We start from the raw sequence: 27,062 nt of genomic DNA, 5'->3' as shown, positions 1-27,062 counted from the left end.
TCCGCTAAAATGGCATCCATCCAGAGTACATGGCAGGCCAAGATCAAGACGCAGCGTAGTAAAATCCGGACAGGACGTTAAAATGTGGCGGACCGTCAGCAATTGCCCACATGGACAGAACGGCGCCGGCGCTGCCGTCAGCAGATGGCGATGGCTGAACTGGCAGTGTCCAATTCGTAGCCGGGCCAAAACGACCTCCTCCCGTCGAGAAGGACGTGAGGAGGACGTCCAAGCTGCGGGAAGAGGTTTCAAGGCCCGAAGCTTGTTGTCCGTAAGTGCAGCCCAATCGGCATGCCACAGCGATAAAATGTGCCGACAAATGACCGTGCTACAATCTGAGGCTGGAGGACCGCAGCCTTGGCCGCGGCATCTGTAGCTTCGTTCCCAGGGATACCGACATGGCCAGGAACCCACATAAAGCTAACCCGTCGTCCACGAGCTGCTGAAGAGAGCGTTGGATCCGGAGCATGAAAGGGTGAACCGGATACGGATCACTGAGGCTCTGGATGGCGCTCAGAGAATCGGAGCAGATGACATAAGCAGAATGTCGGTGGCGGCAGACGTGAAAAACAGCCTGGTAGAGGGCAAATAGCTCAGCTGTGAAGACCGAACAATGGCCATGTAGCCGGTATTTGAAACTTTGTGCCCCGACAATAAAAGAACACCCGCTCGATGAATACATAACTGGAGAAGGGAAAAAAGAAATAGGAAAAAAGACATATCGGATCGACAGAGAAATTGTGCCAAAAGACACAGTTTTAACCTGCCAGAAACTTTCAATCTGCCCTGTTTTAAGACGTCAGTTTACCTCCATCTCTTTTACACTTGTGTTAATCTTTTCATCTCTGTACATCTTGTACACAAAACATCCTCGATGACGCATGTTACATGAATTTTTATGTACTTCTACTTCATATACTCATATTCCTCTCCGTTGTCTTATCAACACTAACCTGATTACTTCTGGTTACCAAAGCGTATGTCGCACTAACCCTTCCCCTTATTTGGTAAATCTTTCCCTAAACTTCGTCTGGTAGCTTCTCATTTCCAATAATATTTTGGCATTATGAGGATCCCTCTTTAGAACCGCACTTCAGAAGGAGTCTGCGTAGTCTTCTCTGCGTTACCCTAGTACACAAATCATTTCCGCGATGACATGTCCACTCGATTTTATCCTCGCTATTACTTTCCACAATTTCATATTTGAAAGATTTACAAATATTTCATTGACGATACTTTTCCTGAAGCCAGACCGTATTGATTTAATACCTCTTCAGTTTTGCGTTATGTTTCTAGTGAGCAATATTCAACGATAAGACCACGACAAACACCTCTCATTTAGAATTTCCACGGCTTTCCTACTCTTCTTCGAACTAACAACGTGGCATTTCATGAACAATGGCTATTTCACCCCACATTTTCTTCACCTGGGTCAACATTCAGTCTTTGTTGATTAGACACTGAAATCACTATTTTTCCGTAAGAGTGGCGATTCTATAACACAACTCAGCTGTTAATGCGTTATGAACATCATATCGAGGAATTTAGTTGTTACACCTCCCAGTTTAGTGAATCCGAAGGTACAGGGTGACAATTGTTGAACTATTTGAAATAAAATCCTCATAACTTCTAAACCGTTTGCATTATGACGTTCAAACTGCACTGTTGGCCGCGGGGCGTGATGGAAATTAGTATCCGCATGCATGGTTTGGCTTAGTGATGAAGCCCACTTTCATTTGGATTGCTTCGGCAATAAGCAAAATTGGAGCATTTGGGGGACTGAGAATCAACATTTCGCAATCGACAAGTCTCTGCATCATCAACGGGTGATTGTGTGGTGTGCAGTGTCCAGTCACGGAATAATCGATGCGATATTCCTTGATGGCACGGTGACTACCGAATGGTACGAGAAGGTTTTTGAAGATGATTTCATCCTCATTATTCAAAGTGCGCCTGACTTCCACACGATGTGGTCACACAAGACAGATCTCGACCGAATCGAAGCAGGAGAGTGTTTGACGTCCTGGAGGAGCACTTTGGGGACCGCATTCTGGCTCTGGGGTACCCTGAGGCCACTGGCGTGGACATCGATTGGCCACCATATTCTCCGGATCTGAACATTTGCGACTCCATTGTGTGGGTCTATATTAAAGACAAGGTATACAGCAGCAATAATCGCAAAACCGTTGCTGAGCTGAAAACAGCCATTCAGGAGGTCATCGGCAGCATCGATCTTCCGACGCTTCAACGGCTCATGCAGAATTTCGCTGTTCGTCTGCGCCTTATCATCGCCAATGATGGCGCACATATCGAACATGTCATAACCTAACTCCGAATATCTATAGTGACGTTTACATGTTGAATAAAGCGTGTGCATTCCATAGTTTGTAACTAATTTACTTTTTTTCATATAGTTCAATAATTGTCATCCTGTGTATTACCGGTTCTTACCGAGTTATCTATTCTAGAATTGTCCAGTGCAGAATTTCAGGCACCATTTGTGACACTGCAGGCAGTGATACTGAAAAAGCATTTACTAGCACATCCTATGACTGACTATGTGTTACCTATGGATATCTGTGCAACAGACATCTGTCGGTCACCTAGCTGAGACGCTGGATTAACTTCCACTTGCACTAAACTGGACACCAGCAAAGAATTCCGAGGACTACTCTACCACGGTGATCTTCATGGGAACTATCACACCTTAATTGCTAATCCCATGGAAGTTAGGGGAAAACAATTTAAATTAGTTGACGTGTATTGTCCACAGCGACTACTAGTTATTGTAAAGTAACTTTATTTAGAGTCGCAGTGTCGTACATATTATTTATTCACTTATAAACGATGTCGACGTCTTAGTCATTCTTAGCCTTGTTCTTGATGTTATACACCCAGTAATCCGTCCGAAATAGTCTTCTTGTGAAATTGTTAACTGACACATCATCTACTGGAGTAGCGTACAGCCAGTAACTAACATGGTGGTGGTAAATTCCCTTGGGACCAAACAGATGAGGTCATCGGTCTCTGTAGCTACAATGTCAGAATCGGTTATGCTCAGATAAATCATATGCGAAACTTCCTGCCAGATTAAAACTGTATGCCCGACCGAGAATTTTTTTTTTTGTAATCTCATTTTGTTCGTTTTCGTTCGTTTCATCTGCTCGTTGTGGACGTCGCAAGACACCCCTTTCAGTTCTTTATTCATCCATTAACTCAGTTTTTTTATTACAGAGGGCAGCTAGCCCTCTGACCGAACACGCTGAGTTACCGTGCCGGCTGAGACTCGAACTCGCGACCTTTGCCTTTCGCGGGCAAGTGCTCTACCATCTGAGCTACCGAAGCACGACTCACGGCCGGTACTCACAGCTTTACTTCTGCCAGTACCTCGTATCCTACCTTCCAAACTTTACAGAAGCTCTCCTGCTAACCTTGCAGAACTAGCATTCCTGAAAGAAAAGATATTGTGGAGACATGGCTTAGCCACAGCCTGGGGGATGCTTCCAGAATGAGATTTTCACTCTGCAGTGGAGTGTGCGCTGATATGAAACTTTCTGGCAGATTTACTTCTGTCAGTACCGGGCGTGAGTCGTGCTTCTGTAGCTCAGATGGTAGAGCACTTGCCCGCGAAAGGCAAAGGTCCGAAGTTCGAGTCTCGGTCGGGTACACAGTTTTAATCTGCCAGGAAGTTTCATATCAGCGCACACTCCGCTGCAGAGTGAAAATCTCATTCTAAATCATATGCGGCTGTGACTTTGAATAAGGTCATTAGACCAAATTAATTGAATTCTCACACAGACACCAATTTACATTCGTTGAAAGAATCTGAATGCCAAATTATTAAAGGATTTACTACTGAAAATTATATTCCATTGGCATTTATAAAATGTTTCTGATCATAATTTTGCTACAGGAGATCTTATCCAAGTATTTGAAATATTACTTCTGCATTAATGCATGGTTTCGCGGCGATATGAATTAGTAAAATTATCTCGGGCTTCCAGCCGCGTCAGATGGTTAAAATCCCACGAGCAGCGAGGAAGAGAGCATTAGTGACGTCACAGCCAGCAGTGCGGCTATATAACGACGCGGCCACGGCGACACAGCAGTCCGTCTTACCATTTGACAATGACTGGGGAGAGCTCGGTCGAAAGCTCGTGGGATTTTAACCATCTGACGCGGCTGGAAGCCCGAGAAAATTTTATTAACTACTTCTGCATTCTCCGGTTATTCGGAGAGCACAAAATTTTTCTACAGTTTTCCTGTTAAGGAAAAAAACGACCTTAACTGAAGCAGAATTTTACAAAATGTTTGTTTCAAACAGCAGATTTAGTGTAAGTTTCTCCACTGCTTCGCATGTTGATATTTTCCCCTTCTTCGTTACGCGTCTCCTTGTATATTTCACAAATACAAAATGAAATACAGTGGTAAAGGATATTCGTACCTCTCCCTTTACTCTTCTTCAGGTAGGCGTCGTCTTCGTAGACGTCTCTGGTGAGCCCAAAATCGGATATCTTGCAGACGCCACCCGAGGCCACCAGGACATTACGTGCAGCCAAATCACGATGAACCAGCTGACAAGAGAAACATTTATGAAAACTACATGCAACCATTTTTTTCTGTAGTTTTATGCACAACATGCAATATTCTGAAGCTGCGGTTACCTCAAAGTTATTAGAGTTTATCTTTGCACTAAACGATTTTAAACTGTAAAAATTCAGAAAGATGTTCTATACGTTTTTGATACCTATCAGGATTGAGACGACGAAAGTCAAGCAAACGAAATAGCGTACAGTTACTCGCCCACTTCGTATTAAATGAGCACATTTTCTACATAGTTAGCTTATGAATTGTTCATCCTTAGTTTACTTTCCTACCCTAGCGCAGCTCTCGAAAGATACTTATTTTTCTTATGTAGACGTCAGTTTCCTATTACTACTACTACTACTACTACTACTTCTACTACTACTAACTTTACTAGTATTTCATTTTACGTCATTTTGCCTCATTCATAGTAAAATTAATTTTTGGCACTAAATCTCTTCTAAAGCTCTTTTTTCAGTGTTAGGACACATCCCGATAAGAAAGTGCAAATCGAGAGGAAAGACCAAATAAGTGACATTCGCGTACATTCAGATAAGTGAACTATTCTTATTTTATAATAGATATTTCCAGTTCTTAATTAAGTCATCTCTGTCTTCTGAGTTCTTCAGACAGGAATTGTGGACACGAGCCGATGCAGTATAGCAAGCAGGGAACACTCATTTTATTCGATACAACAACTTACAATAGTTTCTACTAGAGCTTAGCGTGGATTCAGAATACAGTCTATGGCAACAGTGTGAACTGTATTCCTTTGAAACTTTTGTCATTTAATTCTGTCCCTTATCGAACAACAACAACATAATCCAGTTGTCCATTCTTTTACAACTGAGACAGAAAAAGTTCGTCAGATGGATTGTAATAATATGACGAACACATTATGTTCTTAAAAGCTCTAAAAAGATGTTTATACTGTGCCTAGCAATTATTTTCCTTTTTTTTAATGAATGAGAGGCTCTTCAGTTGATGTTCATGAGTACGTCTGGGCAAATGTGTCTACAGCAAATACGTATGATTTTCATTTTGAAAGGATGTGAAATTTCAAGAAGAGCTGAAATTTTTTATCGACACACCGCGCAATGTGGGCAACTGCATTTCCAGACGACCATCAAATGGCCGACGAAAAACACAGTGGAGTATGCGACAGATAAACAGTGATACCTCTCCAAATGCAGCCTACAGCCAAGTTCTCAATACGTAGAATACCATTTACGCCTTACTTTCAAGTGGAAGAATTAATGTCTCCTGTGCTCACTACTTCGTGGCTAACGTAGCAAGCTCAATTCCAGATCAATCTCTTACATGAAGTACCGAGCAAAATGGCGAGAAGAGGTTAGCAGGTACTAGAATTCCTCGGTACGTCTCTGGCATAAGTCCCACTGATAAAGCTTTACTCCTGAAGATGAATGAAAAATGATGTAGAAATGCTTCAGAACTTCAATTTTTGCTGCAGGACAACTTGCTGAAATTCTATCAAAAATGATTCCCCGTTTTGCATACAACCACCGCTTACGACGGCTTTTTTTTTTTTTTTTCAAAGAAAAGTCCACGGATAATAACAATAACAAAGACACTGTTCATCTTAAATGACCTTTCTTTGCAAGACTTCATAACAATAAATGTATAAAAGAAGTAATTACATATTTTATGTGGTGTATAATAATTCTATATACCTTCATGTCGCTGAGGTAAGCCATGCCTTTAGCGATCTGCCAGGCAAAGTTGAGAATGTCCCGAGGGGTGATTCGGCTCACAGGGGCGGAACTCAATTCCAGATGTCGAATCTTCCGTAAGTAATTCCTGCAGATAAGAGATAATTAAACGAATTATATTGCAGAGTAATTCTTTTTTCGTCAGAAACAATTTTATTTGACTGCTCTTAAAACTGCTAAAATTCAAAAGTATTTCAATCCTTTAGTTGCTTCTAAGGATTATCGCACCACTCAATTTCAAATATGGTACATATCACGTTTTCACAAATTCGTAGAACTGAGACGAATAACATCGCGCAGCAAAAATGTATTTTGTCACATAAACGCAGATGCGATGGGCAATAACAAAGTTACAAAAGATGGACACCGCATTGTTTCAGTGTTGTGCAACTATGTAGCTGGAGTGAGTACGTATAGAGTTTGAATGTGGTTTCGTTCTTGTATCACAAGTAACTACCATCGACTATACGCAGCCGGCCGCGGTCGTCTGGCGGTTCTAGGCGCTCAGTCCGGAACCGCGCGACTTCTACGGTCGCAGGTTCGAATCCCGCCTCGGGCATGGATGTGTGTGATGTCCTTACGTTAGTTAGGTTTAAGTAGTTTTAAGTTCTAGGGGACTGATGACCACAGATGTTAAGTCCCATAGTGTTCAGAGCCATTTTGACTATACGCAAATAACGCACTTCTACACTGAAATCAAAGCAGCAGGAAAGTTCCGTTTGACGAATCGTAGGAGGCTATATAAATCAAACCGGCAGCAAGGAGAGAACAGTCGTATGACTTCTCAAGGGCCTAAAAAATTACATTGTATTTCAATAATTCTATTTATATGGAAAAAGAAACACTCTGGTCGTGACAGCCTTGAGTCTATGCATTACCTGTTCAAGCTGAACACCAACGACAGCCCAGAGAATTCAAGCAAGGTAAAAAATCAAAAGAACGCATTCAGATTTTTCAAAGGATATCCAGATACACATCTGTAACAGTGTAAGTGGGGAGGCTGGCCGTTTGGAGCAAACGCAAGAGCCCAATGTCTGGTGGCTCTATTGTTTCTTTTTCTTCTAGAGTCTCTGACAATTCGCTGCGCCTTCATCGGAAGACACCCTTTGCTATCAGGTGTCTATGAAATTCTTAAAATCACATTATCACGGAAGTGCTATTCGACCAGACCGTAAATTAAGACGCGTGATTACCAGGTATCTGGGTGAATCAATAACATACAGGTCGTCGATGTAGAGAATGAGCGCTTAATGTTTTTCACGTCTTTCACAATTACGAGATCTCGGTTCTATCGATCAGCCCTCGGACTAGCTCCAGTCAATCGATGTCTCGCAGCCTCCTCATCGATACTGTGATCGGGCGAGCTATCTCACTGATGAAGATACTGGACATGCAATTGACTGCAGTGGCGTTCATACCAGGTGATCCACATTTGGGCTCTCTTTGGTTGCTCTGAATCGCTTGAGGAAAATGAAGGAATGGTTTCTGCGAAGAAGACTCGGGGTTCGAAAGCACACTTTTTCATTCGCGGTCGGTGTATAACGATACTACTCTTTACTACAAAGCCACTTCGGACAGATATTGAGCGAAGAGGAAAGGGAGACTCTACGTTATATGAAGTAGATTATTGTAATTAAGTGTCCGTGGAATGTATACGCTTAGACCTGAGACCAACTCATTACTACAGTGTTTACAATAAATTTGTTAAATTTTTTGTAGTGCATCCGTTTCAGTTTTCCGTTAACAAAATTCCATCAGTCCACATGGTTTTCAGCAAGGAATCTAAGGTAGTGTGCCAGGTATTGGGGGGTGTCGTTTGCAGTTCTAATGTTTTAACAAGGTACTAGGGGCTAAAGAGGTTTTCCTTCTTAATTTCTGGGAACTACGAGAATCTAAAGTTCATGCATATCCATATGACTTCATTTGTTGCTGCACGCACTATGTATCGGACATGTTTTCTACTACGGGAATACACAGTGGGTTGGCAAAGTCATGGGATACCTCCTACTATAGAGTCGCACCTCCTTCTGTCCGGTGTAGTGCAGCAACTCGACGTGACATGGGTCCCACAAGTCATTGGAAGTCCTCTGCAGAAATACTGAGCCATGCTGCCTTCATAGCCGTCCATAATTGCGAAATTGACGCCGGTGCAGAATTTTGTGCACCAACTGACCTCTCGACTGTGTCCCATAAATGTACGATAGGATTCATGTCAGACGATCTGGATGGCCAAATCATTTGCTCGAGCAGTCCAGAATGTTCTTCGTGTGACATGGCGCTCTGTCATCCATAAAAATTCCTTCATTGACTGGCAACACGAAGGCCATTAATGGCTGCAAATGGTGTCCAAGTGGTCGAACATAACCATTTCCAGTCAATGATAGGTTCAGTTGGACCAAAGGGCCCAGTCCATTCCATGCAAAAACAGCCCACACCATTATGGAGCCACGACCAGCTTCTACAGTGCCTTGTTCACAACTTGGGTCCATGGCGTCGTGGGATCTGCTCCACACTCAAAGGCTGCCGACAGCTCTTACAAACTGAAAACGTGCTCATCTGAGCAGACCACGGTCCACCCGATGTGGTCACGAGCCCAAGAGAGACGCTGCAGATGACGTCGTGCTGTTAGCAACGACACTCGCGTCGGTTGTCTGCTGCCGTAGCCCATTAACGCCGAATTTCGACGCTCTGTCTTAACGGATACGTTCATCGTAGGTCCCACAGTGATTTCTGCAGTTATTTCACTCAGTGTTGGTTGTCTGTTTGAAATGACGAGTTTACGCAAACTCCGCTGCTCTCAGTCGTTAAGTGAAATCCGTCGGCCACTAGGTTGTGCGTGGTGAAAGGTAATGTCTGAAATTTGATGCTCTCTCACACATTTGACGCTGTGGCTCGCGGAATACGGCTTTCTCTAACGATGTCCGAAATGGAGTGTCCCATGCGTGAAGCTCCAACTGTCACTCCGCGGTCAAAGTCTGTTAATTCCCGTGGTGCAGCCATAATCACCTGGAAAGTCTTTTCACATGGATCACCTGAGTACAAATGACAGCTGCACCAATGCATTACCATTTTATAATATGTGTACGCGATATTCCCGGCATTTGTACATGTATATGTCGTTATCCCATGACTTTTGTCCCATTATTGTATTCGCAATCGACCACGATCCTTTCCACTTAGTTTGAAACATATGCACTGCAAAAGAAGCGATTTTGACACTCTCGCCATATTTTTTACAATGGCAGTCGCATATTCAAAAAATGGTTCAAATGGCTCTGAGCACTATGGGACTTAACTTCTGAGGTCAACAGTCTCCTAGAACTTAGAACTACTTAAACCTAACAAACCTAAGGATATCACACACATCCATGTCCGAGGCAGGATTCGAGCCTGCGACCGTAGCGGTCGCGCGGCTCCAGAATGTAGCGCCTAGAACCGCTCGGCCAGTCCGGCCGGCAATCGCATCTTCATAGAAGCCATTGAATAAAAGGCAGTCCGTTCTTTACATTTCACAAAACTGAAACAATGGCGTTACAACCGAGGCCGCAGTACTTGCATCCATGATCGTAGGGCTTCAAGGCAATGCTATTTTAGAAAAAACGAAATAATTGCAGTGAGACAGCATTTTCCATTTATCTCATTTTATTTGTGGTTCTTAAAACTAGAAACGAAATAATTTCATCACTTTTTTTTAAGATGTCTTAGCTAATAAAATATTATTTCTTTAATTTCTCCTTTAAACAGATTTCTTCATATTGTTTCATAAAATATTTTCTCTTGAATTTAGTTCTTTAAGCATTTACTTACTTCGTAGAACTCTTTCTTACGGTGTTATGTGGATAAAATACGTCGACGCTGTGAAATGTCGCCATCTGCATGTAAATGTAGCAACGACGAACTCAAATTGCACTCTGTCTAATAACGCGACACACTTTTCAGAAATGTGTTGCTAGGACTAACAAGGCCATGAATCCTCACAGTGCAGAAGTACGGGACAGAGAAAAAAATGGATTAAAGATGTACGAAACAAAGATAAGCTTCGAGAACAGTGGACATTACTGTATCCTCTTCTGCTTTACGTTAACAAATTTTATTTTATATTATGCAATTTTCAAGGACTAGAAAGCTGTCTAGTAAATTTCTATGAGCTATGTTCCACTTCTTTGTAGATCTGATTATTTGGGATGGACGATGATGAGAATAACTATCCTTTCGTACTGCATTATATCTGTGGCAAAGACTGAACAATTGCCTCTAATGACCTTTATTGATGAAAGTGAAAAAATGTAGCTAAAAGAAATCGTGTAATTAGTATGTGAAGCTTTCTCTTACTGACCACCAATCCAAATACACCAGAAAATATCTATGATGAAGAACACGTTTCAGCGAACACTAGAGGTAACATGGATTCAGTAGTGGTAGGCGGCTATTCATTCTCTCATAGCGTTCGTATTCAATTTGATTTACTAAAAGGCAACAAACGTAGTTCTTCAAATTCACGCACAATAAAAATGGGTATGTAGTTGCAATGCGTGCCAGAGAAGACTAACGACAACGCATTGACAGAGAATGCAAGGGTTTAAGTTTTAGAGCCCTTGAAGAAAGAGGACAGAGCGTTTCAGAACACACTTAAATGGCAAGTAAACTGTACTGGTATATTGCCAACGGCATTTGGAAGAGATTTTTTTCGACTGTTCTTGAGGATAATGCGACTGCCATTACGTGCGTTTCCATTAACGACGATTTACCTCGACGAATTTTCCTCCGTTCAGTCTCAAGCATGAACAGCCAGCGTTCGGGCTAATCTCGGGGCTGGAAGGGGAGGAACGTCTCTCTCAAACAGGTGGTGAGGCGGCTGAAGGGGTGGGCGGTGAAGGAGGCGCGCCTGCCGCAGTAGGCGGCAGCGCAGCGGCACAACAGGGCAGACTCATCTGCGGCCACTCACCATCAAAGAGTCTAACAACGTCACAAGTACCTGCAGGCAATCGTCGACGTCGTACTGGCTGGAAGCTCGGGTTGTATTTTCTCTGATTTTTCAGTGTTTCTACTAACCTGATGCCTCCATTTGTCTGTCACTATGGTGTGATATTCTTTTCTAATCCGTAACAGAGTGAGGTGGCGAAGTGTTTTGGGCACATCTTCAGAAACTACAGGGTCCAGTTCCTTGTCTGTGCATCCGGATGGAACTACCCCCGATTTTTCTAAATCGGTGAACGGTAATGCCTGAGTCCAACAAACTACCCCTCTCAATCAGAAACTAAAGCAATATCTTCTGGAAGAAAGTTAAGGAATTATTAATGAAACATATTTTTTATTCTGTTGATGAGTACCTCCACGTAAACTTTCATTAAGTACTTGACTTTATAGCCACCCTCACAGTGCTCAACAGTGATTATAATTAATTTTTATGTCTGCCTTCAGCTTTCGGCAGAATTGCTATTTGTCAGGGTTTCGTAGAGTTAAATAAAAATAATACGATTGTAACAAGATCTGTTAAAATATTAGCATGTATCTTCTATATTTTAATATATTACAACAGATGCTGAGACTTTTGGCATTCATGCTATCTAGCTACCATTGTATTTTGCAGAATACGTGTGCTGAATTTTCATGTATATTTTAATACACTAATGGCCATTAAAATTGCTACACCACGAAGATGACGTGCTACAGACGCGAAATTTAACCGACAGGAAGAAGATGTTGTGATATGCAAATGATTAGCTTTTCAGAGCATTCACACAAGGTTGGCGCCGGTGGCGACACCTACAACGTGCTAACATGAGAAAAGTTTCCAAACGATTTCTCATACACAAACAGCAGTTGACCGGTGTTGCCTGGTGAAACGTTGTGATGCCTCTTGTAAGGAGGAGAAATGCGAACCATCACGTTTCCGACTTTAATAAAGGTCGGATTGTAGCCTATAAATATTGCGGTTTCTCGTATCGCGACATTGCTGCTCGCGTTGGTCGAGATCTAATTAATGTTAACAGAATATGGAATCGGTGGGTTCAGGAGGATAATACGGAACGCTGGATCCCAACGGCCTCGTATCACTAGAAGCCGAGATGACAGGCATCTTATCCGCATGGCTGTAACGGATTGTGCATTTCAGATGTGTTACGACACCCTTCTTTCGATCTCTGCGAAACCCTACATTTCAGAAGGATAAAGCACGACCGCATGTTGCAGGTACTGTACAGAACTTTCTGGATACAGAAAATGTTCCACTGCTGCCCTGGCCAGCACATTCTCCAGATCTCTCACCAACTGAAAACGTCTCGTTAATGGTGGTCGAGCAACTGGCTCGTCACAACACGACAGTCACTACTCTTGATGAACTGTGGTATCGTGTTGAAGCTGCATGGGCAACTGTACCTGTACACGCCTTCCAAGCTCTGTTTGACTCATTACCCAGGCGTATCAAGGCCGTTATTACGGCCAGAGGTGGTTGTTCTGGGTACTGACTTCTCAGGATCTATGCACCCAAATTGCGTCAAAAAGTAATCACATGTCTCTTGTAGTATAATATATTTGCCCAATGAATACCCGTTTATCATCTGCATTTCTTCTTGTTGAAGCAATTTTAATGGCCAGTAGTGTATATTTAGCTGTTTAAGGTAAATGTTAGGTTGTTGCTGTCATTGCTAAACATCCGCTGTTGTTTGCAAACATAATATGTAAAAATGTAATTAACTTCAACCCCATATCTTTGTGGTTACACAGTATAGGATTCCTGAGATTCAGATAAATAAATAACAAGTCCATTCTTTGTGGGGGACATAGCCCAGTGCGCATCCTATCCGATCTCGTGCTCCGTCTGTAATGACATCATTGTCGAAAGAACATTAACCCTACACTTCCTTCCTTGCTTTTAATTTACTTAATAACTCGACTCAAGGTAAAAGGTATTAACAAAGTCCGATATTTAGTTGTTCAGACTAAAATCAACATATTATTAATTAACAATCAATGGTTTGCAAGTGCGATGTTACATTAACGTCAATTTGCTTTCCATTTCTTCTTTGCTACGGCCATGACCGCATCGCGAGTCAAGTTATCCCGTTTGTTGGATTATCAGAGAGCAGGAGTCCAGGGAATGGCTCACAGCCGCATGCCTGTAACTCTTCGTAAGCACAGTGAGCGTAAAAGGATCCTCACAGACAGTGGCAGCAGGCGTGTGTCACTGTGTCGCGCACTGTCGCTGACAATCTGTTGCAAACCTGACAGGGTTTGTTGTCGGTAACTGCAGTTCTCAACCAGTCTCCAGGTGAGCATTGCGAAAAGCCATTTCTCACACAAGCACATAAAACTGGATGTCTTTTCAATTGGGCAAGCTACCAGGAAACTGGACATTAGTTGACTGGATACTTGGAGTGGTGTCCGACTAGTCGCGTTTTCTTTCTTGTTTTTCCCTAAGTAAGAGAATTCTTCACCAGGTTTTGTGCTAGGGTGGTACAATTTCGATATAGGTATAATTCCGATTAACATAAGGTTTCGCGTCATTTGTCATTTCCGTAGTGATGGAAGCACTGCCTTTGTGTGGCGTTGCAGTGCGGAATGTTTCTGTAGCTCCTCCTGTCTTTTCCTGAATACACCAGTTTGTGCTATAGACGTATAATTTTTTTTCTTGTTGAGAGGTAAATGAAGTTTTATGCGCTCTCATAAACTGACTAGTTTCAATGTGCTTGTACATTCTATATTAGTGAGGCTAGAAACTTGTGTTCCGTTCCCGCCTGTTCCGACACGTTTACAGAGAAAGACTGTGTGTCATATGCTGTCATCTCTTGGCACAGTTCGGTACTATTTACTCGTGATTTCACTCTCGCCAACAGCACATTGTAGATAAGGAAAAAAGTACAATTTCGATAACGTAGAACTGCTTAGATCGATGCAGTTCTTTAATTTAGTTTGTCAGGACTGGTTACTGTAAACGTATTATACACAATTACTACAAGTAATTTGTGTATATTCAAACAAATTATCTCTCGCGAGTTTTTAAAGAAAATCCTTATATTTTTTTCTCTTAGATGCCTCAAAAACGACCAGAAAAGAGACATTTACAATAAGTAGAGTCTCCCTCTATCGCATGAAGCAATAAAGAGTGTTATGGACAGAAAATGTAACCTTGGAATTGCATCAGAATTATACAACATTCTCTTCAGCACTCTGCATGGGAAAGTTACCTGCTGGTTCTTCTACAGAGATGAATGAATCGGGATACATTACTGAAGAACTGTTTCTGATCTGCCTTTGACTTAACGAAATATAAAACAGTGGATAGCATACAGCTTTTATTATTGACAACCGTGGCAGCCATACCAGATAGGATGTTGTAGAGTATTTTCGGGAATATGGTATAGAACTTTCGGGATTGCACCCACACAGTACACTTATGCTACAGCCATTAGACAGAACTTCAAATGGTTCAAATGGCTCTGAGCACTATGGGACTCAACTGCTGTGGTCATCAGTCCCCTAGAACTTCGAACTACTTAAACCTAACTAACCTAAGGACATCACACACATCCATGCCCGAGGCAGGATTCGAACCTGCGACCGTAGCAGTCGCACGATTCCGGACTGCGCGCCTAGAACCGCGAGACCACCGCGGCCGGCAGACAGAACTTCATTCATGTCTCTAAAGGCTCAGTATCACAGAAATGAAAATTAGTGGATCCGTCGTAACCCCAATGAAAGCATTACAAAACAAAGACTGTGTACTATTTTCTATGATTCCTGGAGCAAAACTGCATCTGTTGGGGGTGCAATCAAGGGGTTCCAATGTACAACATAATGCCCTTCTGCAAAGACGATGTTCCGGAGGATAAATTTGCACCTTCACCTTGTTCATCACTATTATGTCATCATCCAAATTCCCATAAGCAAGTAGGAGTGTTGTCCAGTCTAGCATTTCGTTCGTTAATGTCCTTTAGTGATGATCTTCTTGATAACCGCTGGTATATTATGACCTATTGCTACGTGATGATCGCTTAAGGCTGATTTTTATCGACTCATCTCCCTTACCCTTTTTCAACACACACATACAACAAGATTATAAGTTATGTACAGTGTGAACCAGGACTCCATCGACAAATATTCAGAGGTGGTAATGTGGACCAAAACAAGAAAAAAAGTGTAATAAACATGGGCATCAAAAAGCATACCTTAAGAGCTATGAGCACTTGTTCAAATCCGATACTATGAAAACATCTCTTCTACTGCGAGTTCTTGGAAGGAGGTAGTATGGGACAAAACAAGGAAATGTGTCCCGTAAACATGGGCTCTAAAATGCATACCTTAAGGATAGATATTTGTTCAGTGGAAGAGATGTGTTTCGCAGTAGAGAACATTAACAGATGCCCATAGCTCTTTAGGTAGGCACTTTAGAGTCCATGTTTATTCGACATTCTTAATTTTGGTCAATACTAACGCCTCTCAAAATACGGTAAGCAAAGTGCTATCAGTAGAAGAGATGTGTCCAAGAGTAGCGAACATGAACAAATGCTCATAGCTCTTGTGCATTTTAGAACCCACGTTTACTAGACTTTTTTGTTGTTTCAGTTCATAGCATTTACATTATCAGCTCGTGGTGTGGGATGTAACTTTTGTAATAATAGCTGCTGTTGGTTTCATTTCAGCACTGGAAGGAGGATATACACCGATGAGCCAAAACACTATGGCCACTTCTTTAATATAGTGTTGCTCCATTTTTCAAGCACAGTATCGCAGCGAGTTTCCTTGAGATGGGTTCTAATAGGCCTCGGTAGGTTTCCAGAAGTATGTGGCACCGGATGTTGACTCACATGTCGCTAAATTCCCGCAAACTGTGGGGCGGTGGTTTGTGGACTCGTAGCTGTCACCCGATGTGTGTTATAGTGGGTACATATCAGAGGTATTTGCTCATTAAGATATCAATGAGTTCACTACCATGCTCCTTAAACCAATGCAGAACGATTCTGATCTTGTGTCAGAGTGTTATCGTGAAGAATGATATCATCACCATCAGAGAAGACTACAACTATGAAGGGATGCAGGTGGTCTGTAATCACATTCACGTACTTCACTGCTGTCATGGTGTCTTCGAGTACTACAATAGATCCCACAGAAGCCAAACTCAATGTACCCCATTGTACACTCCTGGAAATTGAAATAAGAACACCGTGAATTCATTGTCCCAGGAAGGGGAAACTTTATTGACACATTCCTGGGGTCAGATACATCACATGATCACACTGACAGAACTACAGGCACATAGACACAGGCAACAGAGCATGCACAATGTCGGCACTAGTACAGTGTATATCCACCTTTCGCAGCAATGCAGGCTGCTATTCTCCCATGGAGACGATCGTAGAGATGCTGGATGTAGTCCTGTAGAACGGCTTGCCATGCCATTTCCACCTGGCGCCTCAGTTGGACCAGCGTTCGTGCTGGACGTGCAGACCGCGTGAGACGACGCTTCATCCAGTCCCAAACATGCTCAATGGGGGACAGATCCGGAGATCTTGCTGGCCAGGGTAGTTGACTTACACCTTCTAGAGCACACTGGGTGGCACGGGATACATGCGGACGTGCATTGTCCTGTTGGAACAGCAAGTTCCCTTGCCGGTCTAGGAATGGTAGAACGATGGGTTCGATGACGGTTTGGATGTACCATGCACTATTCAGTGTCCCCTCGACGATCACCAGAGGTGTACGGCCAGTGTAGGAGATCGCTCCCCACACCATGATGCCGGGTGTTCGCCCTGTGTGCCTCGGTCGTATGCAGTCCTGATTGTGGCGCTCACCTGCACGGCGCCAAACACGCATACGATCATCATTGGCACCAAGGCAGAAGCGACTCTCATCGCTGAAGACGACACGTCTCCATTCGTCTCTCCAGTCACGCCTGTCGCGACACCACTGGAGGCGGGCTGCACGATGTTGGGGCGTGAGCGGAAGACGGCCTAACGGTGTGCGGGACCGTAGCCCAGCTTCATGGAGACCGTTGCGAATGGTCCTCGCCGATACCCCAGGAGCAACAGTGTCCCTAATTTGCTGGGAAGTGGCGGTGCGGTCCCCTACGGCACTGCGTAGGATCCTACGGTCTTGGCGTGCATCCGTGCGTCGCTGCGATCCGGTCCCAGGTCGACGGGCACGTGCACCTTCCGCCGACCACTGGCGACAACATCGATGTACTGTGGAGACCTCACGCCCCACGTGTTGAGCAATTCGGCGGTACGTCCACCCGGCCTCCCGCATGCCCACTATACGCCCTCGCTCAAAGTCCGTCAACTGCACATACGGTTCACGTCCACGCTGTCGCGGCATGCTACCAGTGTTAAAGACTGCGATGGAGCTTCGTATGCCACGGCAAACTGGCTGACACTGACGGCGGCGGTGCACAAATGCTGCGCAGCTAGCGCCATTCGACGGCCAACACCGCGGTTCCTGGTGTGTCCGCTGTGCCGTGCGTGTGATCATTGTTTGTACAGCCCTCTCGCAGTGTCCGGAGCAAGTATGGTGGGTCTGACACACCGGTGTCAATGTGTTCTTTTTTCCATTTCCAGGAGTGTATAATTCTCCTGTCACTAGCCTACATTTGTGGCAAGATGCACTTTTCAAGCAGCCACTCGCCTGAGTGACGGCGTTTAAGGACTCAGGCATCCACTTGGAGTGACGAGAAATGCAATTGATTTATTACTCCACGGTGAACACTCAGCGATGGAGTGTCCACTACAATGGCAACTGACGATGTCGTTGGGTCAGCACAGAACACGTAGGGATTGTGTGATGTGGAGCTCTATGTTCAACAATGGCGTTTGAATGGTGTGCTGCGAAACTCCTGTACCTGCACCAGCACTGCACTCTGACGTCAAATCTGCCACAGATCGCTGCCTGTCCCGGCTTACACAGTGGGGGATCCTCCGGCCTCTATGTTTTGTGATGAGACGTGGTCGTCCAGTACCATAAGGCCTACGCGTTATCTCACCATCCTTCAGCCACTTTCCATAGCTGCTCACGACAGTAGTACGTAAACAGCCGACAAACTTCACCGTTTCAGAATTTCTCGTTTCCAGTCGCAGAGCCACAAAATGTACCCTTTGTAAACCCACTTATATCAGTGTATTTCCGCATTTGCGGCTCGCATCTTGGCTATCACTGCCCATTCCCTCTCTCTTTCGTTTACATTCTTTCCTTACGGCGTCACGTGCCTGCAACACCACCAGGAGGCATTCAACCTCGCAGTGGGCGGTGGTCATAATGTTTTGACTCATCAGTGTAGATACTTTATTGCTTGTATTCTCTGATATTGTCACCCACTTTCCTATTTGTTTTTTCCACTTTGTCTAATTAATCTCTACCACTGGTTTGTCCATCTCTTTCTTCATACTTTACAATTTTTCTCATGGTCTCCAAGATTCCAATATTTCGAGTTGCGAACATAATTCGTCAACCTCTTCCTCGAAGCCAAACGGAATCAATCAGTACTTGCATATCTGAACTGGTGACTGATAACCTGCGGAAATTTTTAAAAATAGGTGATTGTCACGAGATTATTTTGACGGCAGTACATCATATGTATGCACATTCTTTTGTCGTTAGTGAAATGGTTTACGCACCAACTTTCTGCACTGCCGATGTTTATATGTTTAGGAGCAGTTTCCTACCTCGAGGCAAGAGGGTGTCCTGCAGAGAACTCTATCGTCCGCCATCTTTTATAGAAAGCCGTTGACAAAATCACATTCGTACGTTGTGCCAGAAGTATTCAGTTGTCAAATCCCACAATTCTTATCCAAACGCTTAGGAATAACTGAAACAAAATCCGAAACGTTTCGAGTATCAAGAAGTTGATTAGAGTAGATGGGCCTAATGACAGATGGAGCTTGTTATTACTAATCCGTGGAAAGAATAGCAAGCAGAGAAGAAGAGAAAAAAAATTAGATTATTGGTCAACAGATCGTTAGAGACAGTATGATAGCTCATTTACACTGGGATGGGGATAAATGTAGGAAATGTGGGTTGATTGTGGCTTCATGGAAAGAACAAGCCAGTGAAATGTTTAGCAACATCACTCTACTTTGGAGCCGGATAGCTAAGTACTCGAAAAGTTTTTTTGTCACATAGTGTTGGACATTCGTACGAAGTTTCTGAAACACCTTCGTCAGTGCCTCTGCACAACACTGACGTCACGGATTTCTGCCCTCCCTAGCCCTCGTCCGGTCTGACGCTGGCAGCGTCCGTGAGGAAATTGGACGAGGCCCGCAATCAGCTTTTACGAGAGTCAGAACGGCCCCTGAGTCGGCCGTAGCCCCGGCGATTGAGCGAGCGGGGGAACAGCGCTGCGCAGCCCGGCGTACCTGAGGGAGCCGTGCTCGGCGAACTCGATGATGAGGTAGAGCGGGCCGGCGGGCGACGTGCAGGCGCCCAGCAGGCGCACCACGTGCGGGTGCGACACCGCCTTCAGCAGCTCGTACTCCGACAGCAGCGCCTGCTGCTCGCTGGCGCCCGCGCCCTCCTTCAGCGTCTTCACCGCCACCGTCGTCGCACCTGCCAGGCCGACATAAATTACTCGTATCTAAATTACTGGAATTCAACGGGAAGATTCCAAGCAAAGAAGCACATAAAAATGCTAACAGACAAGCCAAATATGATCTCAGAAGAAAATCGAGAGAACATGTGGAGTAATTAAAAGAGCAGGAGAGGATAAAACTACATGGAATCCAAGAGGTTTCTACAAATCAGTTACGTTCTTCAGAAACCGATATATACACTACTGGCCATTAAAATTGCTTCAACAAGAAGAAATGCAGATGATAAACGGGTATTCATTGGACAAATATATTATACTAGAACTGACATGTGATAACATTTTTACGCAGTTTGGGTGCATAGATCCTGAGAAATCAGTACCCAGATCAACCAACCACTTCTGGCCGTAATAACGGTTTGATACGCCTGGGCATTGAGTCAAACAGAGCTTGGATGGCGTGTACAGGTACAGCTTCAACACGATACCACAGTTCATCAAAAGTAGTGACTGGCGTATTGTGATGAGCCAGTTTCTCGGCCCCCATTGACCAGAGGTTTTCAATTGATGAGCGATCTGGAGAATGTGCTGGCCAGGGCAGCAGTCGGACATTTTCTGTATCCAGAAAGGCCCGTACAGAACCTGAAACATGCGGTCGTGAATTATCCTGCTGAAATGTAGGGTTTCGCAGGGATCGAATGAAGGGTAGAGCCACGGGTCCTAACACATCTGAAACGTTACGTCCACTGTTCAAAGTGCCGCCTTTGCGAAAAGAGGTGACCCAGACGTGTAACCAATGGCAACCCATACCATCACGCTGGGCGATACGCCAGTATGGCGATGACGAATACACGCTTCCAATGTGCGTTCAGCGCGATGTCGCCAACTCCGGATGCGACCATCATGATGCTGTAAACAGAACCTGGATTCATCCGAAAAAATAACATATGCCATTCGTGCACCCAGATTCGTCGTACATCATCGCAGGCACTCCAGTCTGTGATGCAGCGTCAGGGATAACCGACCCATGGTCTCCGAGCTGATAGTCCGTGCTGCTGCAAACGTCGAACTGTTCGTGCAGATGGTTGTTGTCTTGCAAATGTCCCCAATTGTTGACTCAGGGAACGAGATGTGAGTGCACGATCCGTTAGAGCCTTGCGGATAAGATGCCTTTATCTCGACTGCTAGTGATACGAGGCCGTTGGGATCCAGCACGGCGTTCCGTTTTACCCTCCTGAACCCGCCGATTCCATATTCTGCTAACAGTCATTGTATCTCGACCAACGCGAGCAGCAATGTCGCTATACGGTAAACCCGAATCGCGATAGGCTACAATCTGACCTTTCTCAAAGTCGGAAACGTGATGGTACACATTTCTCCTCCTTACACGTGGCATCACAACAACGTTTCACCAGGCAACGCCGGTCAACTGCTGTTTGTGTATGAGAAGCGGGTTGGAAACGTTCCTCTGTCAGCACGTTGTAGGTGTCGCCACCGGCGCCACCTTGTGTGAATGCTCTAAAAAGCTAATTATTTGTATATCACAGCATCTTCTTCCGGTCGGTTAAATTTCGCGTCTTTAGCAAGTCATCTTAGCGGTGTAGAAATTTTAATGGCCAGTAGTGTAATTAGTCATAAAGGTCTTAGCTCGCAGATTAAAATTTCTTTGTTTCTTACACGTGTCCGCTACAGACATAATCATATATCAAAAAGCTTGGACTTACAGAAGGAAGCTCTGTGTCAGTACTAAAATGTATGGCTAGTCGGGGCGTCGACTCGCTCAAGTAGGCCTACAGTCGTTAATCCGGCGAGCAAATTCGACGCTAGTCTGGCAGAGGTCCCAGTCCCGTAACGTGGCGCGCTACACGCTACGCGAGAAGGGATAATGACCAGTAGTGTATGTTATAGAAATACAGATTTGGAAAGAACAAAGGGTACGGGAATTTGGAAGGAATATTTTGAGGAGCTTCTAAATATTTAAGATGAATGTACAGAAATGGAGGGACAGCATAAATATCAGAACGTAGATTCTTTAGTTGTATTGTCGACAATCAAAGAGACAGTAAAAGCACTGTAAATACGAAACAACAACAAAGCTCTAGGGGGAGAGGTAACAGCCACTAAACTACTTAACAAGGGAGGAGATACAGTTTGGAAACAAATACACGAACTCGTAACTATCATTTGGGTCGAAGAAAGAATTTCAGACTTTAGACTGGATGGGCAGAAGCGATCATGGTACCGGTCCATAAAAAGGGCGATAAACAGCAATGCAGTACTTATAAAAGCATCTCATTAATCAGCGCAGCCAATAAAGTATATTCTCGAATTCTCTAGAAAAAATTGGAAACATTTTTTAAAGAAGTAATGGATGAAAAACGCGCAGGGTTTTTGAAGACCAGATATTTGTACTGAAACAAGCCGTATCAAAACACTTCAAAATCAACAAAATATTGGTGATATTCTGTGTTGATCTCAAAAAAGCCTACGATAGTATACAGAAAAATGCTGTGAGAGAAAATGCTAAACTTTCGAAAAGCAAAGAAGATTACAAATGTTCTAAACGTTACACTGGAAGGCTCTAAAAGGATAGTGGAAATGGATAAAGAACACTGCAAGGCTTCTCATATAAAAACAGAACTCAGCCAAGGGGATGGTTATCCCTCTTATTCAACATTATAATACAGTAAGCACTAGGTGCAACAAGAAAGGCAGAAGAGGTGATTGGTTTAGGAATAAATATAAGTTTCCTGGGCTTTGCAGATGATGTACTACTAACGATGGATTAGAGTTAAATAACGAGTAGATAAAATTCATGAAGGCAGAAATAAACTATGAAAAAAGGCGGGAAATGATTCAGACTCATAACCATATGTTTGAAGAAATAGGTGAGCTTAAATATCTGGCCGCACTAGCAAACAACAGAAATCATGAGAGCCAAAAAATAGAAGCGAGCAGCAAAGCGAAGTATATAGTGTCATACACACTCAAAATTTACTGACATTCAAAATTTTTTCAAGAGGAACCGAAATAAGGATATATAAAACTCTAATCAAACAAGTACACACATCAAAAAAAGTTTTGTATCACCTCGGCCCGAGAGTTCCGGAACCTGTACAGAAAATTGGAATAGAGATAAACATAAACATCATTTCAGCCCTTTTTATTGCACATGAGAACCACACCTTGCATGTTGTACCACCATAGGGCGAGACCTCCAGCGGCGCTGGTCCAGATTGCTGTACACACTGGTACCTCTAATACCAAGTAGCACGTCCTCTTTCATTGATGCATGCCTGTATTCGTCGTGCATACTATTCACAAGTTCACTGAGGCACTGTTGGTCCAGATTGTCCCACACCTCAACGGCGATTAGACGTAGATAGCTCAAAGTTGTTGGTAGGTCACGTCGTCCATAAACATCTCTTTTCAATCAAACCCAGGCATGTTCCATAGGGTTCATGTCTGTCGAAAATGCTGGCCACTCTAGTCGAGCAATGTCGTCATCCTGAAGGAAGTAATTCACAAGATGTGCACTATGGGGGCGCGAATTTTCGTCCATGAAGACGAATGCCTCACCAATATACTGCCGATATGGTTGCACTATCGGTTGGAGGATCGCATTCACGTATCTTACAGCCGTTACGACGCATTACATGACCATCAGCGGCGTACGTTGCTCCCACATAATAGCACCTCAAAACAGCACGGAACCACCACCTTGCTGCATTCGCTGGACAGTGTGTCTAAGGCGTTCAGCTTAACTGGGTTGTTTCCAAACACTTTTCCGACGATTGTCTGGTTGAAGACATCTGCGACACTCAGCGGTGAAGAGAACGTGATGCAATCGTGAGCGGACCATTCGGCATGTTGTTGGGCCCAATTGTACCGCGCTGCATGGTCTCGTGGTTGCAAAGATGGACTCGCCATGGACGTCGGCAGTGAAGTTGCGCGTCATGTAGCCTATTGCGCACAGCTTGAGTCGTAACACGATGGCCTGTGGCTGTACGAAAAGCATTATTCAACATGGTGGCGTTGCTGTCAGGGTTCCTCCGAAACATAATCTGTAGGTAGCGGTCATGCACTGCAGTAGTAGCCCTTGGGCGGCCTAAGCGAGGCATGTTATCGACAGTTCCTGTCTTTCTGTATCTCTTCCATTTCCGAAAAAAATCGCGTTGTTTCACTCCCAGACGCCTGGACACTTCTCTCGTTGAGAACCCTCGCTGGTACAAAGTAATAATGCGAACGCGATGGAACCGTCTAGTCATGGTTTAACTACAGGTAACAAAAGCCGTGTACTTCCTTCCTGATGGAATGACTGGAACTGGTAGCCTGTTGGACCCCCTCAGTCTAATACGTGTTGATCATGCACGGTTGTTTACGTCTTTGGGCGGGTTTAGTGACATCTCTGAACAGTAAAAGGAACTGTGTCTGCCACAGTCAACGAATATCTTCAAGAGTCGTGGCAACTGGGGTGATGCAAAACTTTTTTGATGTGTGTATTGCTATATCTGACAGAACTATGAAGAAGTCTACAGAGAGAAAGACAAAGGATTTTGAAAATAAAATCCTGTGAAAAATATTTTGATTAGCCTATGAAGGTGGAGGACGGTGGAGGAGAAGGAACAGAGCGCTCAGGGGGATATACAATCAGCCAGATGCTGTTGCGGATGCTACGACCAGGAGACCGAGATGGACCGTCCGTGGCTATAGGAGAAGGAAAAATCAAGATTGAGAGAAGTGTCAGAGAAGAAAGATGGATAGACGAGATAGCCAAGGATGTTCATATAGTTGGAGTGAGGGAAGAAGATGCCAAGGAGAGGGAGGAGGCTATTCGAAAAGGGTTTTTGTTGGTGAGATTCACCGAACGTCGCTTGACCATCGCTGCAGCCTGATGCAGCACGACTCTTTAGAAGAAGCGAAGAGGAATGTTATTATCAGGCATTGCCCTTGTTCTTGACAACGTTCGGGCGCACACAGCAGCAGCAACAAAGACGCACCTCCAACGTTTTCGATGGGAAGTGTTTGATAACCCAACACGCAGCACGGTCATGGCTCGCTCACATATTCAACCCTTCGCTCACATGAAACACTAGTTACGAGGACAGCATTTTGACATAGACAACAATGTACAGACCAACTTAGAAAAATCAATGAAAGCCCAGGCGACTGCCCTCTATGGTGAGGATATTGGAAAGTTGGTACCACGCTACGATCAGATGTTGCGGAGCATGCTTTCCAGCCAGGGAACCACAATATTCGTTTCGAGGAGACGCAAGTACTAGCGGCCACAAGCGGATACTACGAAAGGCTCTACAGGGAGGCAATCGAAATCGCTAAACACCCAAATAATTTCAACCGAAATGAGGAGGGCGTGAAATTAAACGGTATATGGATGCCGGTGTTAAAGAAGATGTGTACCACCCGTCCACTACTGGGTGATGGCAACGGCGATCGACGGCGACGGACAGCGGCCAATTGCACTGACGTTTTCAAAACACGTGACGTCACGCCGCGGCGCGGAAGCGTGCGGACACGGGATTTAGCGGCAGTCAGTAGCGAGCCAGTGGGTGTGTTGGACCTTCCATCGAGCTACGGACCCCCTTGAAGATGTCTCCCGCAGTCGGAGACGAAACGTTGGGAACCATCACAGTGTAATTATGTAATAGGCGTATTTAAACTGTTTTAGCATGTAATTATCTGAACTGTTTCTTATTTAAATTGTTTTGTTAATTAAATTGCATTGTGTATTATTGAGAAAGAGCGGGAAACCGCGCATAGATACATTTTGAGAAAGAGCGGGAAACAGCTCGCAGTAATACATCTGTAATGGTAGCAGGGATTGTCTGCACCAAAAACCATTGTTGGCGGCGAGACCGCACGTTTGTAGTTTTGAGCGTTGGAAGCGAGCAGTTGCGAGTAAGATGTGAGACGAGGCAGTCGTAGCTAGCGAGACATGAGAGGAGGTCGCTGTAAGCGAGGTATGAATTAACACTTTGAAAGAAGCGGTGTGCTCGCCAGCCACTCGCTATATGTAGCGCAATGCTAGTTTTTAAGAATTTTTGTAAAGAACTATGCCCCTTGTAATTGTTTGTCAAGATCGTTCTCAGAATATAGTTATGTAATTTTGATGGAAAATTAGGTATGTAGCGCAACGCTGCTTTTTAAGAATTTTTGTAAAGAACTATACCCCTTGTAATTGTTTGTCAAGATCGTTCTCAGAATATAGTTAACTTCTACCAGATTTAATGCATTAAGAATTTTCTATCCCAAAATCATTCACGTAAATGCTTTACGGAATTTATTGTTATCTTAAAAGAAAAGTCTAAACTGAGCTTCAGCTTTTATCAAATCTAAATTAACTTCAACTTAAAGAATTCCAGTCACAAAGTATTATGAAACTCCACCAGCAGCTTATAATTATGTTAAAGAGAAGTAAGTATATTCATTCCACAGTTTGCTGTAGCAGTCAGATGGCGATCCAGTATAAATAATTAAAGGTAAGAATCAGTCTTAATAATTTCAGGTAACGACTGAGGGCCACGGCGACAACACATTTTATGTTTCGTCGTAATAATCAGCAGGTAGTCTTGACAGAGCAGCAGTTAAAAGATTTTAAGAGACGCAGCGTTCAGTCAGCAAGCAAACGTCCATCCAATATTAGACGGGAAGGTTTCAACAGAATTCATCAACCGACCACGGCATAATAGGCCGGATAATTATAATGGACATAATATTTCCGGCGGTGAAAGTCTACATTTTAGTAGTGACAAACGTCTGCTAAGTAGGGAAGTGGCTGTCAGGTGTAGCTAAATATTGCAAATATATCATTTCCGATTTTAACTGTTGTGTTCATTTGCGACGTCTCGCGGATATTAGAAACACTCTGAAGATCTGTCTCGTAGTGGTCGTCCGTGATCACCAACACTTGCAGATCACCGCTGCCTGAAAATTACGTACCCGAGGAGATTGCAGCAGCAGTACGCGCTGTTTGTTGGAGGCAACTCGGAACGCGCGCGCTAACGTCAACAACACTTTCAATTCGCGCCTTAAACACCCCAAATAAACACGACACGAAACAAATGAACACCACATAAAGACAAGAACAGCTGAAATGGCGGTAGAAACTCTGTGCTTGGCTGACAAATGACAGCAGCAAAAGCTTGTCAAATGGACACAAAAACATAAAAAACCGCAACTAACACACTAAATAACGCGATATATAGCGATTCCCA

At 43.9% G+C, this 27,062-nt stretch overlaps 1 protein-coding gene across 1 annotated transcript in view; it reads right to left on the bottom strand.

The window, feature by feature from the left end:
- The window catches only part of LOC126328891 (uncharacterized), a 389,478-nt gene that overhangs the window by 34,609 nt on the left and 327,807 nt on the right, over positions 1-27,062 (bottom strand). Inside the window, exons 15-17 of the mRNA XM_049996076.1 lie at positions 19,658-19,847; positions 6,276-6,402; positions 4,445-4,574 (exon numbers count right to left, since the gene is read on the bottom strand). Of these exons, the coding sequence (XP_049852033.1) occupies positions 4,445-4,574; positions 6,276-6,402; positions 19,658-19,847 (447 nt within the window). The remainder of the gene's footprint in view (positions 1-4,444; positions 4,575-6,275; positions 6,403-19,657; positions 19,848-27,062) is intronic.

Source organism: Schistocerca gregaria, chromosome 2 (genome assembly GCF_023897955.1).
Source record: "Schistocerca gregaria isolate iqSchGreg1 chromosome 2, iqSchGreg1.2, whole genome shotgun sequence".
NCBI lineage: Eukaryota > Metazoa > Arthropoda > Insecta > Orthoptera > Acrididae > Schistocerca > Schistocerca gregaria.
The sequence above is the reverse complement of the archived record's forward strand: the minus strand, read 5'-3'. Positions and strand labels throughout refer to the sequence as shown.